Source organism: Mustela putorius, unplaced genomic scaffold, assembly GCF_011764305.1.
Source record: "Mustela putorius furo isolate JIRA1106 unplaced genomic scaffold, ASM1176430v1.1 tig00000275_pilon_pilon_pilon, whole genome shotgun sequence".
Lineage (NCBI taxonomy): Eukaryota > Metazoa > Chordata > Mammalia > Carnivora > Mustelidae > Mustela > Mustela putorius.
In genome coordinates, this window is record NW_025421341.1 from 32,676,608 (window position 1) to 32,695,365 (window position 18,758).

At 38.8% G+C, this 18,758-nt stretch overlaps 1 protein-coding gene across 1 annotated transcript in view; it reads left to right on the forward strand.

The window, feature by feature from the left end:
* CAB39 (calcium binding protein 39) overlaps window positions 1–18,758 on the forward strand; it is an 86,417-nt gene that overhangs the window by 19,052 nt on the left and 48,607 nt on the right. Inside the window, exon 2 of the mRNA XM_045078881.1 lies at window positions 15,698–15,853. Coding sequence (XP_044934816.1) covers window positions 15,740–15,853 — 114 coding nt within the window. The 5' untranslated portion in view covers window positions 15,698–15,739. The remainder of the gene's footprint in view (window positions 1–15,697; window positions 15,854–18,758) is intronic.

Below are 18,758 nucleotides of genomic sequence, written 5' to 3' on the forward strand. Positions count from 1 at the left end.
CTGTTAGTAGGGAGTAAAGGAAGACCTGTGTGACTTGCTGATCAGATTCGTAGTTGGCAGGAATCTGGTAGGGAAAGCTAATAAGACACTGGGTAACAAATGTTAAAATTCAAGAAAAAAATTTGAAATATCCTATTGTATACTGAATCTAAGATGGAAGTGCCTCAATAGGAAGAATTGTTCAGTCCTACAGGTATGTCTCAAAATGTAGAAGTATACAATGGGTGAAGATGTGGTTCCCTATAAAACAGGTGGAGAAGACTTAGGTCAATTAAACTGCTCAGTAAAAAGCAGCCATGTATGTGACTATCAAAGCTCCTGGACTCTGAGAGTACATTTATGAAATATACAGATGGGTAGTCTTGGCAGGTCAGATCACATATGGAATATAGGGTTCAGTTTGAAACACTGCACTCTTAAGGACGGTGACAAGCTGGAATGCCTGGAGAATAATGGGGGTCCTCTGAGTCAGCTCCCCCACAGTTCATCTTTATCTGCCACAGAACCCAAACTGGATAAATTGTATAGGAATTTTGCTACCAGCTATGCTCAGTGCAGTGAAGATTAAAGGTAGATCCATGTCTTTTGCACACTAACAGCTCACAGGCTCGTGTGGTGGTAGTAATTTACATAACAACATGTCTGATTAGGCTGCTCAAGGAAAGCTTTGGGTTTCTTCTACTGGAATCTCTCACTTTCCTTTTAGCCTAGTCCTGAATGCATCAGTGCTTAGGACAGGAGGAGACATGTCTACCGCAAGATATTCCTACCTCATGTTCACTGAAATTGCTACCGCGGTTTGATGGCATATTGTCGGTTTCCTTCTAATCCTGGTATTTGCCTCTGGCTTGCTTAGATTGGGGTAAAGTCTAGGAACGAGAAATTGGTCACATCATGTTGGAATCCATGTCTAAAAGGCATGTCTAGGAGGGCCTAGGTGGCTCAGTAGTTAAGCATCTGCCTTCGGCTCAGGTCATAATTCCAGTGGCCTGGGATCGAGCCCTACATCGGGCTCCCTGCTCAGTGGGGAGCCTGCTTCTCCCTCTCCCGATTCCTCTGCTTGTATTCCCTCTCTCACTGTCAAATAAATAAATAAATAAAATCTTTTTTAAAAATAAAAGACATGTCTATAGATTTATCTTAAAAATATTCTCAAATCATACACCTATAATTTTGAAAAATGTATTGTTTTGTGTTTATTTAACATTGTACTTACTTAACATGCGTTTTAGTGTAGTTATATTTAAGAATGTATTCTCTGCTGCCCACCCTTCCAGATAACTTAATTAGTTGGTGATTAGCTAGAGTAAGGTCATGAACTCCTGTTATAGTGGATTTCTTGATTGGCTTCCCCACAACTAAGGAGCGTTAATATAAAAGTTGACATGCTTTGGGGTGCCTGGGTGGCTCAGTGCGTTAAGGCCTCTGCCTTCGGCTCAAGTCATGATCCCAGGGTCCTGGGATTGAGCCCCACATAGTGCTCTCTGCTCTGCAGGGAGCCTTCCTCTCTGCCTACTTGTGATCTATGTCTGTCATATAAATAAATTAAAATCTAAAAAAATAAAATCAAATAAAGTAGCCTTTCTCAAAAAAAGAAAGTTGATGTGCTTTGTCAAGTTGAATAATTTAGTGAGGTTTGTTAGATTGTTCTAGAACATCATTTCAGAGAAGGCTATTCATTGTTTAATTGTAAATTATGTTTGATACCTGTAAATATGAAATCTCGCATTTAATTCAGCATGTAGTTACAGGCCCAATAGAAAATCTGGACTTTCATAAAGAAAATGGTTGTAGATAAAGCTATAAGAAAATGATTTGTATGTTAAGTTTAAGAAGTTGAAATGCAAATGGCAAAGTAGGACACATATTTGGAAAAAAAAAAAACAAAACAAAACAGCCAAAGAGATGATATTGATAATTATACAGTATCCTACAAATTAGTAAGAAGACATACTCCAAACCCAATAGACTAATGAGCAGTAGAGATGTACAGTTTTACTAAGGAAATGAAATGGACAATAGGCATGAAAATACATTCTATCAATGATCAGCAATTCAAATAAAAAGAATTGCAAGGATGAGAGGTATAGGGAGAGGAGGAGATCAAGAAAACAGCAGTTTTTAATCTGACAGATTGGCAGGAATCAAAAGGATTTCTAGAGCCTACTGTTGGTTAGCTGATGCACAGTTGATGGTAGTGTAAGTTGGCGTAAGCTTTTGGTACAAGTTGAGGATCTTCCATGTTCCGACTCTCAGACTGCTGCCTTACCTGAGTCACTCAGAATCTCCTTGGTTTCTTTTACTGCAATATCTGGCATCGACAACTGCACAGAATATTGTATGGTCTTTTTGTGGCCAGAGCAACCTGTTGGCTGGTCATTCTTCATGAGAAATTGCTCTCTAAGGTGCTCAGAGCAGGGGTCGGTTCTTCTGTGTTGATAAAGATTAAGAACTGACACTTATATTCAGTGACGGTCCTGACTCAGATGCATCTGGCTAGTAGAGAGAAGACAGGGAGTTTCTTTATCTTCTCTTGTTTTATGATTTCCCGGGACAACTGGCCTCATACCTTAATACAAAGTAAAGCTGGGCAGATCCTGCCCAGAAGGGAGGGGACATCCAGTCACCCATTAGAGATAAGACCCAAAGCTGTGACCTGAGTATTTTTGCTGAAGAAGTTATAAAACAGCCTGTCCTTTGGGGAAGTGTTGCAGTGACCCCCTCCTGACTCAGAAAAGAGCTGTGTTGATCCAACAATTTCAGCTCTGAAGCATTATTTAAAAGACATTGTTAGAGGTATATTTTGCATGGAATTATTGATATAAAATACCAAGTTTTGCCAAACTGTATTCATACAGAAAGTTGAAACGTGAAGACATGGACCTTAGTTTTTTTTAACTCAACTTTATTTGTAATATTACTAAGCTGATTTAAACTTTGGTATTCATTTAGTCACAACTAGAAGAAAAACATTTTTAAGAGCATTCCCTTTCAGTACACCTGAAAGGTTGTAGTTTAGTCCTGAGCAGACCACCTTTAAACAACAAAAGACATTTGAAAACTGCTCCTGGGGCCAGTCTTCAGCTGGGGTGAAGAGCAAATCTGTATAGAAAGAGCACACTTTTTTCTGCAGAAATGAAGTTAGTACACTTCTTAACTCCTAAGAGTTACTTAGCTGTGTGTTCAGTTTAGTTAAAATACTTCCAACTCTGTCTTTAAAGTGAATTGTAGAACTGTTGGAGTGAGTGTTTACATATACCCCACCTTGCTCCAGAAAGGATTTGAGGTAGCTTGAAATATTCTCTTGTACCTAGTTATCATAACTTTAGTCTTGAAAGTCCATAATGACTGCATAGCACACTGAAATCACCACAGTAAAACTTGACATGAGTAATATGATTCTCTCAATAAGTGAAATTTATCAGGAGGTTCCTGTTCATAAAATTAACACACAGCTTTTTTCTTTTTCTTTTCTTTTTTTAACACAAGCTGGTGGTTTAAAACAAGTTTTTGTAAAATAACTTTTGTCTATAAATCAGCTACTAAAGCAAAGCCCTCTCCTATAAATGTGTATCTCTTACTTTGTTGCTCAAATCTAGAATGGACATTATCATTAGAGAATATTTCATAAGCATTCATAATTTGACATTCCCATGTTTAGTGTGAGTAAAAGAAACTCTCAAGGATGAACAGAAAGCCAGTTTTAGAAGAACACAAAATTGAAATTATTTTTAAACATTACTTTTACTAAGCCCATTTCATTAAGTACTCATTCTGTAATTCACTTAAAACAAGAGGATCGAAAAGCTCATGGTCACTCAGACCTCTGCATGTGTTTGAACTTGGAAGGGTGTATACAGTTTTCATAGCCTAGCTCTTTATGTGTGCATTTCTGATGTTTAATGGAAAAGGAACTTCAGTTCTCAGTAATGAACAGTAAAAATCCATTCCAAAGTGTATGAAACTGAAGGATGGGCCAGTTTTTGTTTTGTGGGGGTAAGGAAGATTCAGGGGTATCTTTTCACATTTATTTAACTCAGTAATCTTAGAAATTGCCTTTTGCCTGTTTGATCAGAATTTTAAAAATCAGTATTTCTTAAAAAGTCACTTGGTGAATATTTATTTCTGGATACTCTGATAATTTAATACTATTTTGTTGTATGCTTTTGTAATCCTTGATCTATATGTAAGATGAAAAGACAGATAAATGCAAAGAGAATTTGGAGTCAAGAGATTTGCCTTGAATCCTGATATCCATACTCATTATGGGACCTCAGGGCCAGCCTTTTCTGTGAATCTAAAGATGTATAAGAAGTATTTACCATAGGAGTTCAAGAAGGTGGGAGGGATAGTTTTATGGATAGAAAGTGTTTATCGTAGTAAGAATACAAAAACACTAGTTTGAAGGAATGTTTGCATCCCTGTGTTTATTGCAACATTATTTATAATAACCAAATTATGGAAGCAGCCCAAGAATCCATAGATAGATGAATGGGTAAAGAAGATTTGGTAACTATATGCAATGGAATATTATTCAGCCATAAAAAAGAATGAAATCCTGCCATTTGCAACAACATGGATGGAGGTAGAGAGTATAATGCTAAGTGAAATAAGCCAGTCAGAGAAGGACAAATACCATATGATTTCACTCATATGTGGAATTTAAGAAACAGAGCAAGTGAACAAATTAAAAAACAAAAAGACACAAACCAAAAAACAGGTTCTGAACTAGAGAACTAACAGAAGGTTACCAGAGGGGAGGTGGGGTGGGGGGGAAGGTTGAAACAGGTGAAGTGGATTAAGAGGACACTTATCTTGAAAAATACACAGAACTGTTGTATCGCTGTGTTGTACACCTGAAACTGCCATAACATTGCATGTTGACTAAACTAAAAAAAAAGCCTGTAGACACTGAACTAGAGAATATACATCACACTATAATGCATAAGTGATCAGTATTGTTAAGTTTATTCTAATTTAAAATTAATAAAATCAGTCCGTGCAAAAAAAGTTGTGAATATCCAAAAGAGGATAGTTCTACCATTTGTGCCTCAGTCTTGGGAACCCAGCAGTATTCCATGTTGGTTAACTATCTGAATCCATCGCACTTTAATCAGAATTTTGCCATGTTTATATTCTTGGCACAAACAGCATACAGATGGGCAAATTAGAGTTGCTCTTCAAGTAGTGGTCCGGCTTTGTGCATAGCAACAGGTAAATTATAGGTGCTTTCCTAAGATTTCCTGCTCACTTCACCTACAAAACCATTTAAGTGGTGGCCCCTGGCCCTTTTCTGGCTAGGTTTCAAATTAAAACTTTCAAGTTAACTCCTGTTTGTTTATATATCTGTCATTTCTGTGGCCTTCTCTGTTTTTGAGAAGAGTTTTTCAGTGTCCATCAATAAGTGTATCTGGAGTCCTGTACAAAGTGTGTAACAAGATGGTTAATAATCAGTTTTGCCCCCACTGGGCTTCCTGAGTCATCGGGGCTGATACGTTTGTAAATAACAAGAGCACAGCTTCGTCAAGGTTTTAAAAGCTTCCGTGTGAGGAGGGAGGGAACTTGCACTGTGGGCTCTTCCTGGAGGGGCTGGCATTTAGACAAGGGGTGGGGATGGGCCGGATGTTGGACAAGTAGAGAGGGGTGCTCCCAAGGAGGGGCTACCCATGGTGGTATTGCAGTAGTTTTCCAAGAATTATTTCCAAGAGGGGCTCTGTAAGTCAGCTGTTGAAGGACTTGCCCATGTACTTATTCCTCTGTAGATGTGCTTCCTCTTCCTATCTGCCGTAAACAGAAAAGTTTGTTTATGGAACTGCAGTGGACACAGTGAACACGTGTAGATTAGAACAGTGAAGTAAAAGAGCTGTGAGGCTCTGTAGAGGAGAATGGATTGTTTTATGTCAGAAACATCGATTAAGGTAGTCTTTTGTAGTTACCCATAAATTTAACCCTGGACAGTTTGGCAAATAAAGGGACAAAGCAAAACACAATAGACATACCAATTAAAAGAAACATACCAATTCTTCAGAATAGGAACTTTTTATTAATTTTTTTAAATTATGAAAATGTTTAAGCATATACAAATAGAATCTAGTATAATGAATTTTCAGCTTCAACAGTTGTTAATGATTTGCTAGCCTTGTTTCATCTGTTCCCCCACCCCACCTTACTCTGAGGTGGAATATCTTGGAATATCTTAAAGCAAATCCCAAATTACTTGTACTTTGGCATGTATGTTTCACTAAGGGCATTTTTTTTTCTTACCTACGATAGTCCATTATACTACCTGACAGAATTAACAGATTCCTTGATTATCTCTCCAGTGAATAATTTTTCTGATTGCCAGGATACCTCTTTGACAGTTGGTTTATGTGAATCAGGGTCCATAGAAGATCCATACATTTGACTGTGTCTTGTGAGTCTCTTAATATTCTCTGCTCCCCACCCTGCCTTGTGCTGTTTCATCTGTTGGAGAAACCCAGTTAATTGACTTGTCCCTTGTTCTGGGCTTGACTTACTGCTTCCAGTGATGTTGTTTAAATTGTTGTTTATCCCCAGTTTCCTGTGGACTGGGCTCTAGAAACTTGATTAGATTCAGAATTTTTGTTTTATAGTCGGGGAAAAGGAGATCAAATACTTATAGATGATGAAGCTTTGTGTTTCCTATTGCATTATGTTGTGAGACAGATTGATGTCTGGCTGTCCTATTTTTAGCAATAGACCAGTGTCTTCCAAATTTTCCGCTCCAGTGTTTCCACTGAAGTTCTCCATCACCCTTTCATCTAGGATTTTAACGATCATCACTGATGATTGTTGCCTAGATCCTAGATTCATCAGGGATTACAAAATGGCAATTTTCTGTTTTTCTTAATGTTTATTAGCTGTGTGAATTTTCTAGAAAGTACTTTTCCTTGTCACCTATTTGGTTACCCTCAGACACGTCCTGTCTCAGAGAAGACAGGATAAATGTGCTGTTCCCCTTCTTTTATTTACCAGTTTTGGGGATAGTGATTTGTTGCTCTCACAAACTGCAAGGTGACCAATGGATTTTTTTAGTACTATAGTTTTCATGGATTTTAATGTTTTACTTATATTAACTATATTAAATATGTAATAATTTATATATTATATATATTCAGATGTTTGTGTGTCAATTCATTGTGGTCATTTTTTTTTTTAAGATTTTATTTATTCATTTGAGAGAGAGACAGTAAGAGAGAGAGCATGAGCGAGGAGAAGGTCAGAGGGAGAAACAGACTCCCCATGGAGCTGGGAGCCCGATGCGGGACTCGATCCCGGGACTCCGGGATCATGACCTGAGCCAAAGGCAGTCGTCCAACCAACTGAGCCACCCAGGCGTCCTGTGGTCATTTTTTTTAATGCCCAAATTATATCTTTTTAGGTCTATGAGAGCCTTTCAGATTGACTCCTGTGTCTTTTTTGTCACGAACCCATTCATCTTTGCTTCCTGAAGTAATTAACATGTCCCAAGTTCATCTTGTTTGTGTATTTCCTGTGCCTTCGTGGAGACCTGGTTCCTCTTACAAGGACTGAGCTTGTATTAATTTTTAAAAATGGCACTTTTGGAACACCTGGGTGGCTCAGTCAGGCCGCTGCCTTCTGCTCAGTTCGTGATCCCAGGGTCCTGGGATGGAGTTCCACATCGGGCTCCTTGCTCAGCAGGGAGCCTGCTTCTCTGCCTCTGCAGCCTGCTTGTGCTCTCTCTCTCTTTCTCTCTCTCTCTCATTCTCTCTGACAAATAAAATTAAAAAAAAAAAAACACTTTTATATCAAAAAACAGTATTACATGCACATTATAAATACTTAACCTTAAAAATTTAGTATACAACTCATATTCTCACTACCTGTTACTAATCTTTGATATTTCTTTCTCTTAGTATATGTATCTGCACATGTAGATCACACATGGGATTGTTTTATACACATACACAATATGTATATATATTTGCACTTTTATATCTAAAATATTTTCAGGGGGGAAGAATTGTGGGCATTTTTTCATTTCCATAGAAGTCTTCAGAAGCATTTATTTTAGATGACTTTACAGTGTTCAGTTATATTTACTGAAGATTTTTGTTGTTTTCCCCATTTTCCACTTTCGAAAATGATAATTCATTTGCCATCCTGGCACATAAATCTTAAAGAAGCAGATTAAAGGAGCAGAGAGAAACATTTTTTAAGCCTACTGCTATGTAATAAACACTCATTATAATATGAAAGATACTGGTAACCTGATAGTGCATAGTTGTTTGAAGTCCCAGCCCTTCCACTTTACTAACTAGCTTCATGATATTTGAACAAATTATCCAGTATTTTTTTTTTTTTTTAATTTGACAGCGAGATCACAATAGGCAGAGAGGCAAGCAGAGAGAGAGGGGGTGAAGCAGGCACCCTGCCGAGCAGAGAGCCCGATGCGGGGCTTGATCCCAAAACCCTGAGATCATAACCTGAGCCAAAGGCAGAGGCTTAACCAATGAGCCACCCAGGTGCCCCCAAATTATCCAGTATTTTTGAGCCTTAGTTTATTTGCCTATAGAACAGAAAAAAATAAAACTTCTGTTAGGAATGAAGGATCAAAAGAGTTCCACTCTTTCCTTGAGGATCAAAAGAAGTAGTTCATTCATTCTACAGATATTTCAAGGTATGTACCAGGAACTCTTCCAGTTTCTGGGTCTATAACAATGAATGAGTGAAACCAATAAGGTCTTTGTTTTCATAGGACTTTTTAACAGAAAGGAGCAGATAAACATGTCAGTTTATGGTGATAAGTGCTGAGAGAGCAATGAAGAAGATAAGGAGATGAGAGCAGGGCAGAGGTGCTATTTTGGAAACAGTGGTCTGGGAAGGCCCTATTGATAGGGTGTCATTTGAGTAGAAGTGTGAGTAAAATGAGGGAGAGAGCGGTGGTGATTTGAGCTAAGAGCTCTTCATAAACAGTATGGGGAATGTGTTAGGCCTGGCCCGGGAATTCAAGCCAGAGAGTGTGCCTCAAGTCTAGAGCACAAGAGATGAGAACAGAGGAATGGATCACAGGGAGCTTTACGAGCCTTGGTTAGGAGTTTGGATTTTATTCTGAATGAAATGGGAAGTCATTAGCGGGAGGTATTGAACAGAGGAGTGAACACTGCTTTGTAATCATTATGTAATCATATGAGAGACCTTATTTTAAATACTGCCACTGTTACTACTACTACAGCTCTCTGGTTTACCATCTAGGCTATGCAAGAGTGGCAGTTTGACTCCTGCATAGTGTCCAGTGTTGAACATCCTTAGCCCCTGGAAGTCTAGTCAGGGTATATTAATTGCAAAAGACACTCCAAAGTCTTGTATCTCTTGGGCACTTAATTTTGGTTTTGACATAGTTAATGATGAGGTATGTATTTGGTGGCTTTGTTCATTAACCAAAGGTTCAATTGCTTCTTCAAGCTATTGATAGTTTATTTTAATGGAGCTAAGTCATTACATCTTATTTACAGCTGAGAAGGGCATGTATCCTGTTCCTCCAGAAGCTGAATCAAAACTTTTAAGATGCAAGTTTAAAAAGAAAAATAAGATCATTAATTTTGTTATCCAGTCTGTGAATAGTCTCTTTTTTTTTTTTTTTTTTTGCTCATTTTTCATTGTGGAAATAGTCACAAATCAGATTTTAGAAGGAAAAAAAAAAAAGCCTGCGTAACTATCCTTTATTACTGTTTATTCAGATTTGACCAAATGCAGATGGTGCGCTAAGCACATTTAAACACATGTAATTTAATGCTTATGCTAAGTTTTGAGGTAGCTATTGTTTTTCTCATTTTAGAGGTGAGGAAAAGGGGCTTAGAAAAGTCCTGAGTAAGCTAAAGCACGGTGAAATCAGGATTTGAATGCAGGTTATCTTTAAAGCTGTGTAATTAACCACTGTGCTTTATATGATTGCACCGCACAACTGTATGGATGGTCTGGCACCTAGCACGACATCTGGCATGTTGTAGATATTCAGTATTTGTTTGAATTAAGGAACATGAGCCCTAGAAGCAGGACATTAGGCCTCAGAACTGGCTATCTAAAAATGGGTTCAGGTGAGTACAACATTTCACACTTTCCATGACTGCTTAATTAAGGTACTTTAACAGTGTTTGTAGCAATCATCTTACTGTGTGTGGGGTTTTTGTTTGTTTGCAGTTTTTGCTTTTACCACCAAGTTTATGAGTCAGATCTAACAGGTTAGTATAGATTCCTGTGAACTCAACAGCCTAGGAATGTGTCGTCATTCAGCACTTTTCCTTTTTGTCCCTACACACATACACCCATATCCGTGCACATGGGAGTGTTGTCTTCCTCAGAGCAGGTGCCCCTGATGCCTTTAGTTTGTGGCGTATAGTGAGTGCGCAGTCACTACGTGAATGGCTGCATGTCCTATGGACCACTTGACTACTTTTCTGTATTTATCAGTTCATAGGTGAATAGAATTAGTTACAGTTAAGAGGGGGTCACACAAGCCAGAAGCAGTCAGATGCCTAAGGAGGGCAATGCCTTGCAGTACTCACTCTAACAATGTTAGACTTTTATTTTCCCCGTAGGTGTTCTGTATGTTCTTAAGCACTTTTTGAGGTGGAGCCTTACGCTCTTAGGAGATATTAAGTGACCATTTCTAGTATCATCTGGTCTCCATCTGTTTTTTTTTTTTTTTAATATTTTATTTATTTGACAGAGAGTTAGAGAGAGAGCACAAGTAAGCAGAGTGTCAGGGAGAGGGGGAGAGCGAGAAGCAGACTCTCCGCTGAGCAGGGAGCCCGATGTGGGGCTCGATCCTAGGACACTGGAATCATGACCCAAGCTGAAGGCAGCTGCCCAACCAACTGAGCCACCCGGGCACCCCTGGTCTCCATCTGTTTTGAAGAGAGTAGACTTTCAGTACAAAAGACCACAGATACAGAGCAAGTAATGAAAAGGAGAATGTATACCGAACTGTTCATACCCATTGTCTCTATAGGCTGTGCTGGTGACTTTCATGGTCTACCTTGAGTCATCCTTTAATATTTGAATTTTGCATAATGAATAATGTCACCATTTCTTTAAAAAATAGAAGTTTAACTCTCAGTGATACACGTAGGTGCAGCAGTAGATACAAAGACTTTCATATTTCTGACCCCCACCCCAACTCCCCCCCCAACCCCCAAAGATATAGAAGCTTTGCTTATGTGAACAAAAGCACAAAAAGTGTTTTTGGGGGCACCTGGGTGGCTCAGTGGGTTAAGCCTCTGCCTTTGGCTCAGGTCATGATCCCAGGGTCCTGGGTTCGAGCCCTGCATCGGGCTCTCTGCTCAGCTGGGGGCCTGCTTCCTCCTCTCTCTCCGCCTACCTCTCTGCCTACTTGTGATCTCTGTCAAATAAATAAAATCTTAAAAAAAAAAAAAGTGGTTTTTGTTTTTGTTTTTAATTTCTTGGTGATTTCAGTGATCCTAGTCATTATGTGAACCAGATTTCCCAGAGCATCCCCTAAGGGTGATATTGGCCCCATTTATAACCACTGCCCTACGTGGAGGATAATGAAGTTCTGCATTTGGTGTCTGTAGAGATTGAGAAATTGAGAATAGAGAGATTGAGAAAATAGAATTGACTGAAACTGTGAACTGATTATATATGGAAGAGCTAGCAACTAGAAAGAATCGAGTATGATGACCAGGGTTTGGGACTAGATGAAAGAATTCATTTGCCATGAAGGGGAACTTAAAAAAAGAAGTAGGGCTTGGGGATGAGTTTTGAGTTGCCTGGAGGACATTTATAGAAAGCAGTACTTGGAAATGTAGGCCAGTTGGTTGGGGAACAAGATGGATTTCAGGTTACTGAAACCATAGGTAGGGGTGCCTGGGTGGCTCAGTAGGTCACGCATCTGACTCTTGGTTTCAGCTCAGGTCATGATCTCACGGTCATGGAATTGAGCCCCATATCCAGCTCCGCGTTCTGCACCCATCTACTTCAGCTTCTCTCTCTCTCTCCCTCCCACTTGTGCATGCGCTTTCTCTCTCTCTCTCTCATTCTCAAATAAATAAATAAATAAGAGTTAAAAGAAAAAGAAACCACGGGTAGATGAAATCAATCGAATATAGAGTAAGAACACAGCCAAGGGTGGAACCCGGAAGGACATCAACATTGTAGTAAAGATGAGTCTGAAATAAATGCAGAAAGAAAGGGAGAGCAGTGCATGGAAGCAAAGGGGTATACAGTGCTTGGTATTCACACAGACTCCTTTCCTGCAGCTTTAGCATAGAGTTCATAAATGTTGTTTTTAATATGAAACCAGTATATTTAATTATTTAATTATTCCTCGCCCCCCCCCCCCAGTCGATTGCCTCGAATTTTCAAGTTAAATTTCCTGTGTAAGGCTTCTTTATCTTTGGGATCGATACAGCATACAGGACAGTTCAGCATCAGGAGCAAGCTTACCTCCAGTTTAAGAATTGTAGGTGTATGGGTTTCCACAGCCCTCTAGAATGCTAACAGTGGCTGGTTTTCTCCCAATTGCATTAGTAATTTTGGCTCAGCCTGAAGAATCCTGTTGAGATATATTATGAACCGAAAAACCTTTTTTTGAAGGGATGGAGGAAATTGGTTGTATTTGAAAGCTAAATGGATTTTTCAATTACATGTTTTTGTCCATTTCTGTTCATGAACTCCAGTTATGTCCAAAACGTAGTTTAGGCAGTTTTAAAACAGTATGAAGAAATAGTTTGAACATATGGAAAAGTTGAGTAACAAAGAAAATCCAGGTACCCACCATCTAGATTTAAAAATTAAGATTTGTACCATATTTGCAAACATGGTACTCTGGCTTGGAAGTAGGTGGCATATTCTGGGAACAAAAAGAACATCAGTGTGGTTGGACCTCTGTGATAAAGCCCGGGGCATTGGGCCATGACTTGGAAATGGGTAAAGCCTAGGAGGGCCGTGGTAGGAATTTGGATTTTATTATAAGGGCAGTACAGAATTATTGAAGGGCCTTCATCAATGGGCTCTTGTTACGAATCCCTAAAACTCCTTCAAATACTTGTAATGAAATATTGCTGATGGTAAAGAAGGAAAAGAGGGAACCTGGAAAGGCAGGCAGGTCCTTATGCTGAAAGGTATCTTTTAACCATCTTAATCTTTTTGTTTACCATTGCTTCTCCGCCCAGGTATCACCATACTTGGGATCATCAGTTCCAAAACTCAGACATGTGCCTGAGTGTGTTTCATCTCCAAGGATCTTGCTGAGGAGTGTCCACTTCTTGTTTTGGGTACTTGTTACTAACTGTATTTCCTCAGAGTACAGTCTTACTAGTTTATATGTTCTGCAAAATTGGCTGCATAGTATATTAATTAAAAGGAATGATTGTGTCATGCTTCCTCTTTTCCCTCACAGAAGCACATTATATGGGTTCTCTTCAGCAGCTGTACCCTTTCTGCTATGATGAGTATTTGGTTTATGGCAGAACTTTTTAAAACTCCCTTTGCCCTGGAAAGTCACTTCTTCAACCATTGAGCCAGAGCTGAAAATATCTCTGTTGCGTAGCACCGTAACACTTCCTGCAAAATACCATTAAACATTCCTACCCTCCACCCAGCATTGATTTGTAGCATCATTGCTATTATTTGCAGAGTACAAATAGGAAAGATTGTATTTTCAGGGGATTTGTTGTGATTGTGAATTCACTGTGTTTATGAAAAAGCAATCTGCATTAACCCCTCAAAAAAAAAAAAAAGTAATGGGAGAGAGTGATGCAAGATTTGTGGATATCTGTGCCTATGAACATAATTTGTGTACCCAGTCAGGTAATCAGATAATGTAATAGCCATTTGGGATAACTCAGTTATAATTGATCTAAACTTCTTGTCATAGAAAAGATATTTAGATAAAATTTTATGCATCTTTGGATTTTGAGAACCTGTGGTTCTCTTTGGTCCTGTGATCAAACAGATTTACAAGCTGATAGAAAGATGGTAAGTTGTTATATAGGTGATAACTTGGGTGTAAAGATTGGTCAGAACAGGTCATATCAAAACATGTCAAGAGGGGCACCTGGGTGGCTCAGCAGGTAAGCCCTCTGCCTTCAGCTCAGGTCATGATCTCAGGGTCCTGGGATCGAGCCCCACATCGGGCTCTCTGCTCAGCAGAGAGCCTGCTTCATGTCCCCCACCCCACCCCTGCCTGCCTCTCTGCCTATTTGTGATCTCTATCAGTCAAAAAAATAAATAAAATCTTTAAAAAAAAAATAACAAAAAAACTTGTCAAGAAATAACACACTTATTCATGTTTTCATTGTAGGCTTAACATTAGCGTTAATTTGCATGCTCTTCCCCCCAAGTGTGTTTTTATAAACAGACATGCAGGTCCCTGTATCTCAGACTTAAAAGAGAAAAAACATTCAAATACTTTATTCAAGTAAAGTCTTAGGCAAAGTCCAAAAGAAGTGTTAATGATGCTGTGCAGTGGAGATATTTTGTGTTGACATGGGGAAAAAAAAAACTTGGGCAGAGGTGGGCAGTGGGCCCCAGGGACAGTTAAATATAGGAGATTGAAAGTCACAGTTTGAAAACCACTGACCTAAGTGCTCTGTAAGGTTCTTCTCAAAAATGTTACCTTTTGGTATCTTATATGAGGTTGTTTAATGTCTATGAACTAACTTCTTTCAGTTTATCTAGTAAAAGTTATTATAAGTTCTGACACGTTCCCAAGTTAATTCCATTGTCTGTCTTGTTAGTAACTTTGTTTTTTCATGGTGACTTCTTGGAATAGTTGATGTCCTCTTTTCACATGATGTAATATTGTGGTTTATGTGGTCGAAATACTGTTTTCTGCTACCCACAAAAAATCAAGAACTTCCAGAAGTTCATTATTCCCAGGGTTTTATCCAGTGAGTTCCTTCATAGGAGATAGTCTTATCCAGGCAGAAAGAGTACACATTGAAACTGTTACTTAAGGGACTTGAGGATCTGCCTGGAGATTGTTCAAGGCTCGGTCCAAGATTCTCTCCAACTCTGAGACCATGACTGACTAAAGAGAAGGAGGTGTGTGCCCACTGGTTGCTTGGGAAGAAACAGTGTAAACAAACACTGGCCAAGACCAAGAGAATGAGCCTGTTGCTAGTGCTGTTTGGCTGAGCTCCTTACCTAGCTTTTTGCCTCGGTTTCCTCAACTGTAAAATAGAGATATCTATTAATAAGAGGTATAGTCCAGTGACTAAGGACACTTTGGATCAAGACAGACCTGAGCTGGTTTTATTGTTTAGTACCTTGAGTCAGTTTCTTGACCTCATTAAAGTTCACTTGTAAATGGGAGTTAATAATGGTAGTTGTCCCTCAGGGAATTGTTTAAAAAGATCACATAAGGTGATGAATTAAAGTGCTCAGTATGGGGCCTGGCAGTACTAGTTGCCCTGCTCATCAGCACCAGCATGTTCCTCCTCAAATGAGTGGTTAGGAGAGCAGGTGATAAAAAGGTATTTTGAAAAGTACAAAGTGTTCTGTAATTCTAAGATATTTCTGCATTATCATTTCCTTTGATTATTTGTGGGTTTCTCAGTTCCTGCTCATTTTGAAAGTTCTTTCATAAAGTGACTTTCTCAAACACTGATTTTGTTCCCATGTTAGGATTTAAAAAGCATGTTTTTTTCTCTTGACCCCACTTTTTCTCACCTGTGCCTTTCTGTGCCCGCAGGTAAAGCAGGCAGAGCGCAGCGAGGCATCCATCGCTGCCGCCATGCCGTTCCCGTTCGGGAAGTCACACAAATCTCCAGCAGACATTGTGAAGAACCTGAAGGAGAGCATGGCCGTTCTGGAAAAGCAAGACATATCTGACAAAAAAGCAGAAAAGGTATGTATTTGGCTTTATTTTATGTTTTCAATTTTTTGATTAGGAGCAAATACAAGACAGATTATGGGGTGATTTTAAAAGATCAATAATTCCCAATTTGGAGTTTTTAAAATAGAGTCCTAAAGTAGCATTTGCTAATGCTTAAATACCATATGCTTTCTTCTGTACTGCCATCTAATAGATTGATTTCTAACTTTTTTCTCGGTTTTTCATTTCAGGTTTTCAAGTTTGTTTAAATTGGGGGGATGGTGGTTTTGTTTTTGTTTTTGTTTTGTTTTCATTGTTGAAGTGGTTTATCTGATTCCTGAAATCACTGTTTCCACTGGTGGTTGTCTTGGAGCAGTACCTCTCCTGGTTTCCTTTCCTCCTTTCTGTGTTGCCTTTATCCATGACTAGTGTTTCCTTCTACCCAGTCACCATAGCCTAAAACTTGGCTTTCATCCCAGTCTATCTCCTTCTTCTTTAAGATGTGATCTTTCACAAAATAGTATTAACCCCTGCTTCCTAAGGGATTTATGAATTGATCATGACATCCATTCCCACTTGATGAAGACCCTCATGACCTTTCTTAAGGACCTTAGCAGTAGCTTAGTCCTTAGTATTCTTTGTAAAATATCTCCCCTACTTTAAACCTTCCTTGCAGACTCCTTCCATGGCGCACAAGACCCTTCATGACCTGGTCTCTGCTTCTCTAGGTGATTTTCAACGCTTCTTCCCTTTATTCTGTGTACTCTAACAATCTCAGCTTGCCGCTGTTTGTTAGAGCAACTAAAGCAAATAATCAGCTATACTGTTTTTAATGCCTTTGTCTTATCCACCCCCTCCATTTCTACCTCAGACCCACTCATCTTTCAGAACCACCCTGTACCTTTCTTTTTTCCTAGATGGCTTCCCAGAGTACACCCTTTCCTTCCTCATCCTTACCCCTATCTCTTTTGGCCACCTCCTTTGGAAATGCCAGCACTGCCATCATCTTAAACATGATTTTGTTTGTGTCAGATTTTTGTCTCCCTTATTAGAACATGGGCTCTTTGACCCATGTGTTATCTCTGGTCCACTTATGCCCTCCACAGTACCTAACTTCCATGGGCTGGGACTCCCTACTATTATTTGAATGAGTATTTCATCACTCATTGGAATGACATTTACCACCCTGTTGTTTTTTTAGAAGGTTGTTTCCTGTCTTGGGTTGTTGAATATTCGACTGCTTAACATCTTTTTTAAGTCCAAGGCTCTGGTTTACATTCTCTTTTTCTTGTGAAGAAAAGTTCCTACTCATGGGATTAAGATTTGTTACAGGCTATTCAGTTAGATCTTCCCTGGAAATTTTAGTCTCTCACATTCTCATCACAAGATATTGATAAATGTTAATGATATGATAAAACTTAAAAGACAAAAGGTCTGGTGTAACAGATGACAGCTAGATTCTCATATTTGTGTTTGCATTCAGTCTGCTGTCATGTGTTAGTTATTTTGGTTGAAATACATAAAGAAAATCTGGACTCATACAGATGTATAGGTAGGAAAAGGAGGTATATTTTAAGAAAAGGCTTTCAAATAATTTTGAATTTTTTTTATACCAAACCAAAATTCAACAATTGATAGTTCCTTGGTTGTAATAGAACCTGAAAGTATTGTGAATATACTTTTCATACTCTGTATTTTGAAAAGATCTTTTTTTTAAAGATTTTATTTATTTATTTATAAGTAATAAATAAATAAAGATTTTATTTATTTATTTATTTGTCAGGCAGAGATCACAAGTAGGCAGAGAGGCAGGCAGAGAGAGAGAGAGAGAGGAGGAAGCAGGCTCCCTGCTGAGCAGAGAGCCTGATGCGGGGCTCAATCCCAGGACCCTGGGATCATGACCTGAGCCGAAGGCAGAGGCTTTAACCCACTGAGCCACCCAGGCTCCCCTAATACTCTGTATTTTGAAAAGATCTTTTATCCATGTATGATTTTGTAACATTCATTGATCATTTAGAAAGTATTAGATAACTGACATAGACACATATCTTCCAAATGCTAACACACAGAAAAGTCTTACGTATTGGGAAGTGATCTGCAGTTTGTATTCAAAATTTAGATTTGGTAACAAATACTGTTGGGTGTTTCTTCTAAAAGTGACAGGTTTACTTCATTGATTTTCAAGAAAATACCTGCCAGATGTCCAAGCCTGAATGATATGTCAGTTTTCTTTTAAGTAAAAATGATTTTCCATTAAAAAAGTGGCTTGTTCAGCTCATAGCTCAACAATTGTACAAGTATGTTTCCTTAAGACAGCCAGTTACACTTCCGGAAGGGTCAGAAGGTGTTTATGCATGCTCCCCATTTATCACACCAATGTTAAAAAGACATATGTGTACTCAAAGATCAAAATTTAATAAAATGAATATTTTGTTCCTGCTTCCTCCTGACATTCTTAAGTGAAACTGACTTTTTTTTTTTTGTTTGTTTGTTTTTGTTAACTGAGTGCATGATGATATAGATTACAGTGATAGCTAGTACAGTTTGCTGTCCATGTCTTGACTCAGTCTCGGAGGTCATTGCTATCAGTGCAAATGGCAGTATAACAGAAAAAGGCAAATAATGTGTTGGTATTGATTGAAAATAATTTTGACCTCATGGTTCCCTTGAGAGGGTCTTAAGGGTCCCTAGAGGTCTACACTTTGAAATCTGTGGTGGCTAATGGAAGGTGTATGTGTGTGTAGGTCAGTTGCATCAGGTAGGGGGAGTATCCTAATTTAGATGGGGTATGTGAGGAAGCTTCCTTGAGGAGGTGGCATTGGAGATGAGTTCTGTAATTATAGAAAACAAGTTTAAGACTGCCTGGATGGCTCAGTCAGTTAAACGTCCAACTCTTGGTTTCGGCTCAAGTCATGATCTCTGGGGATCAAGCCCCGCT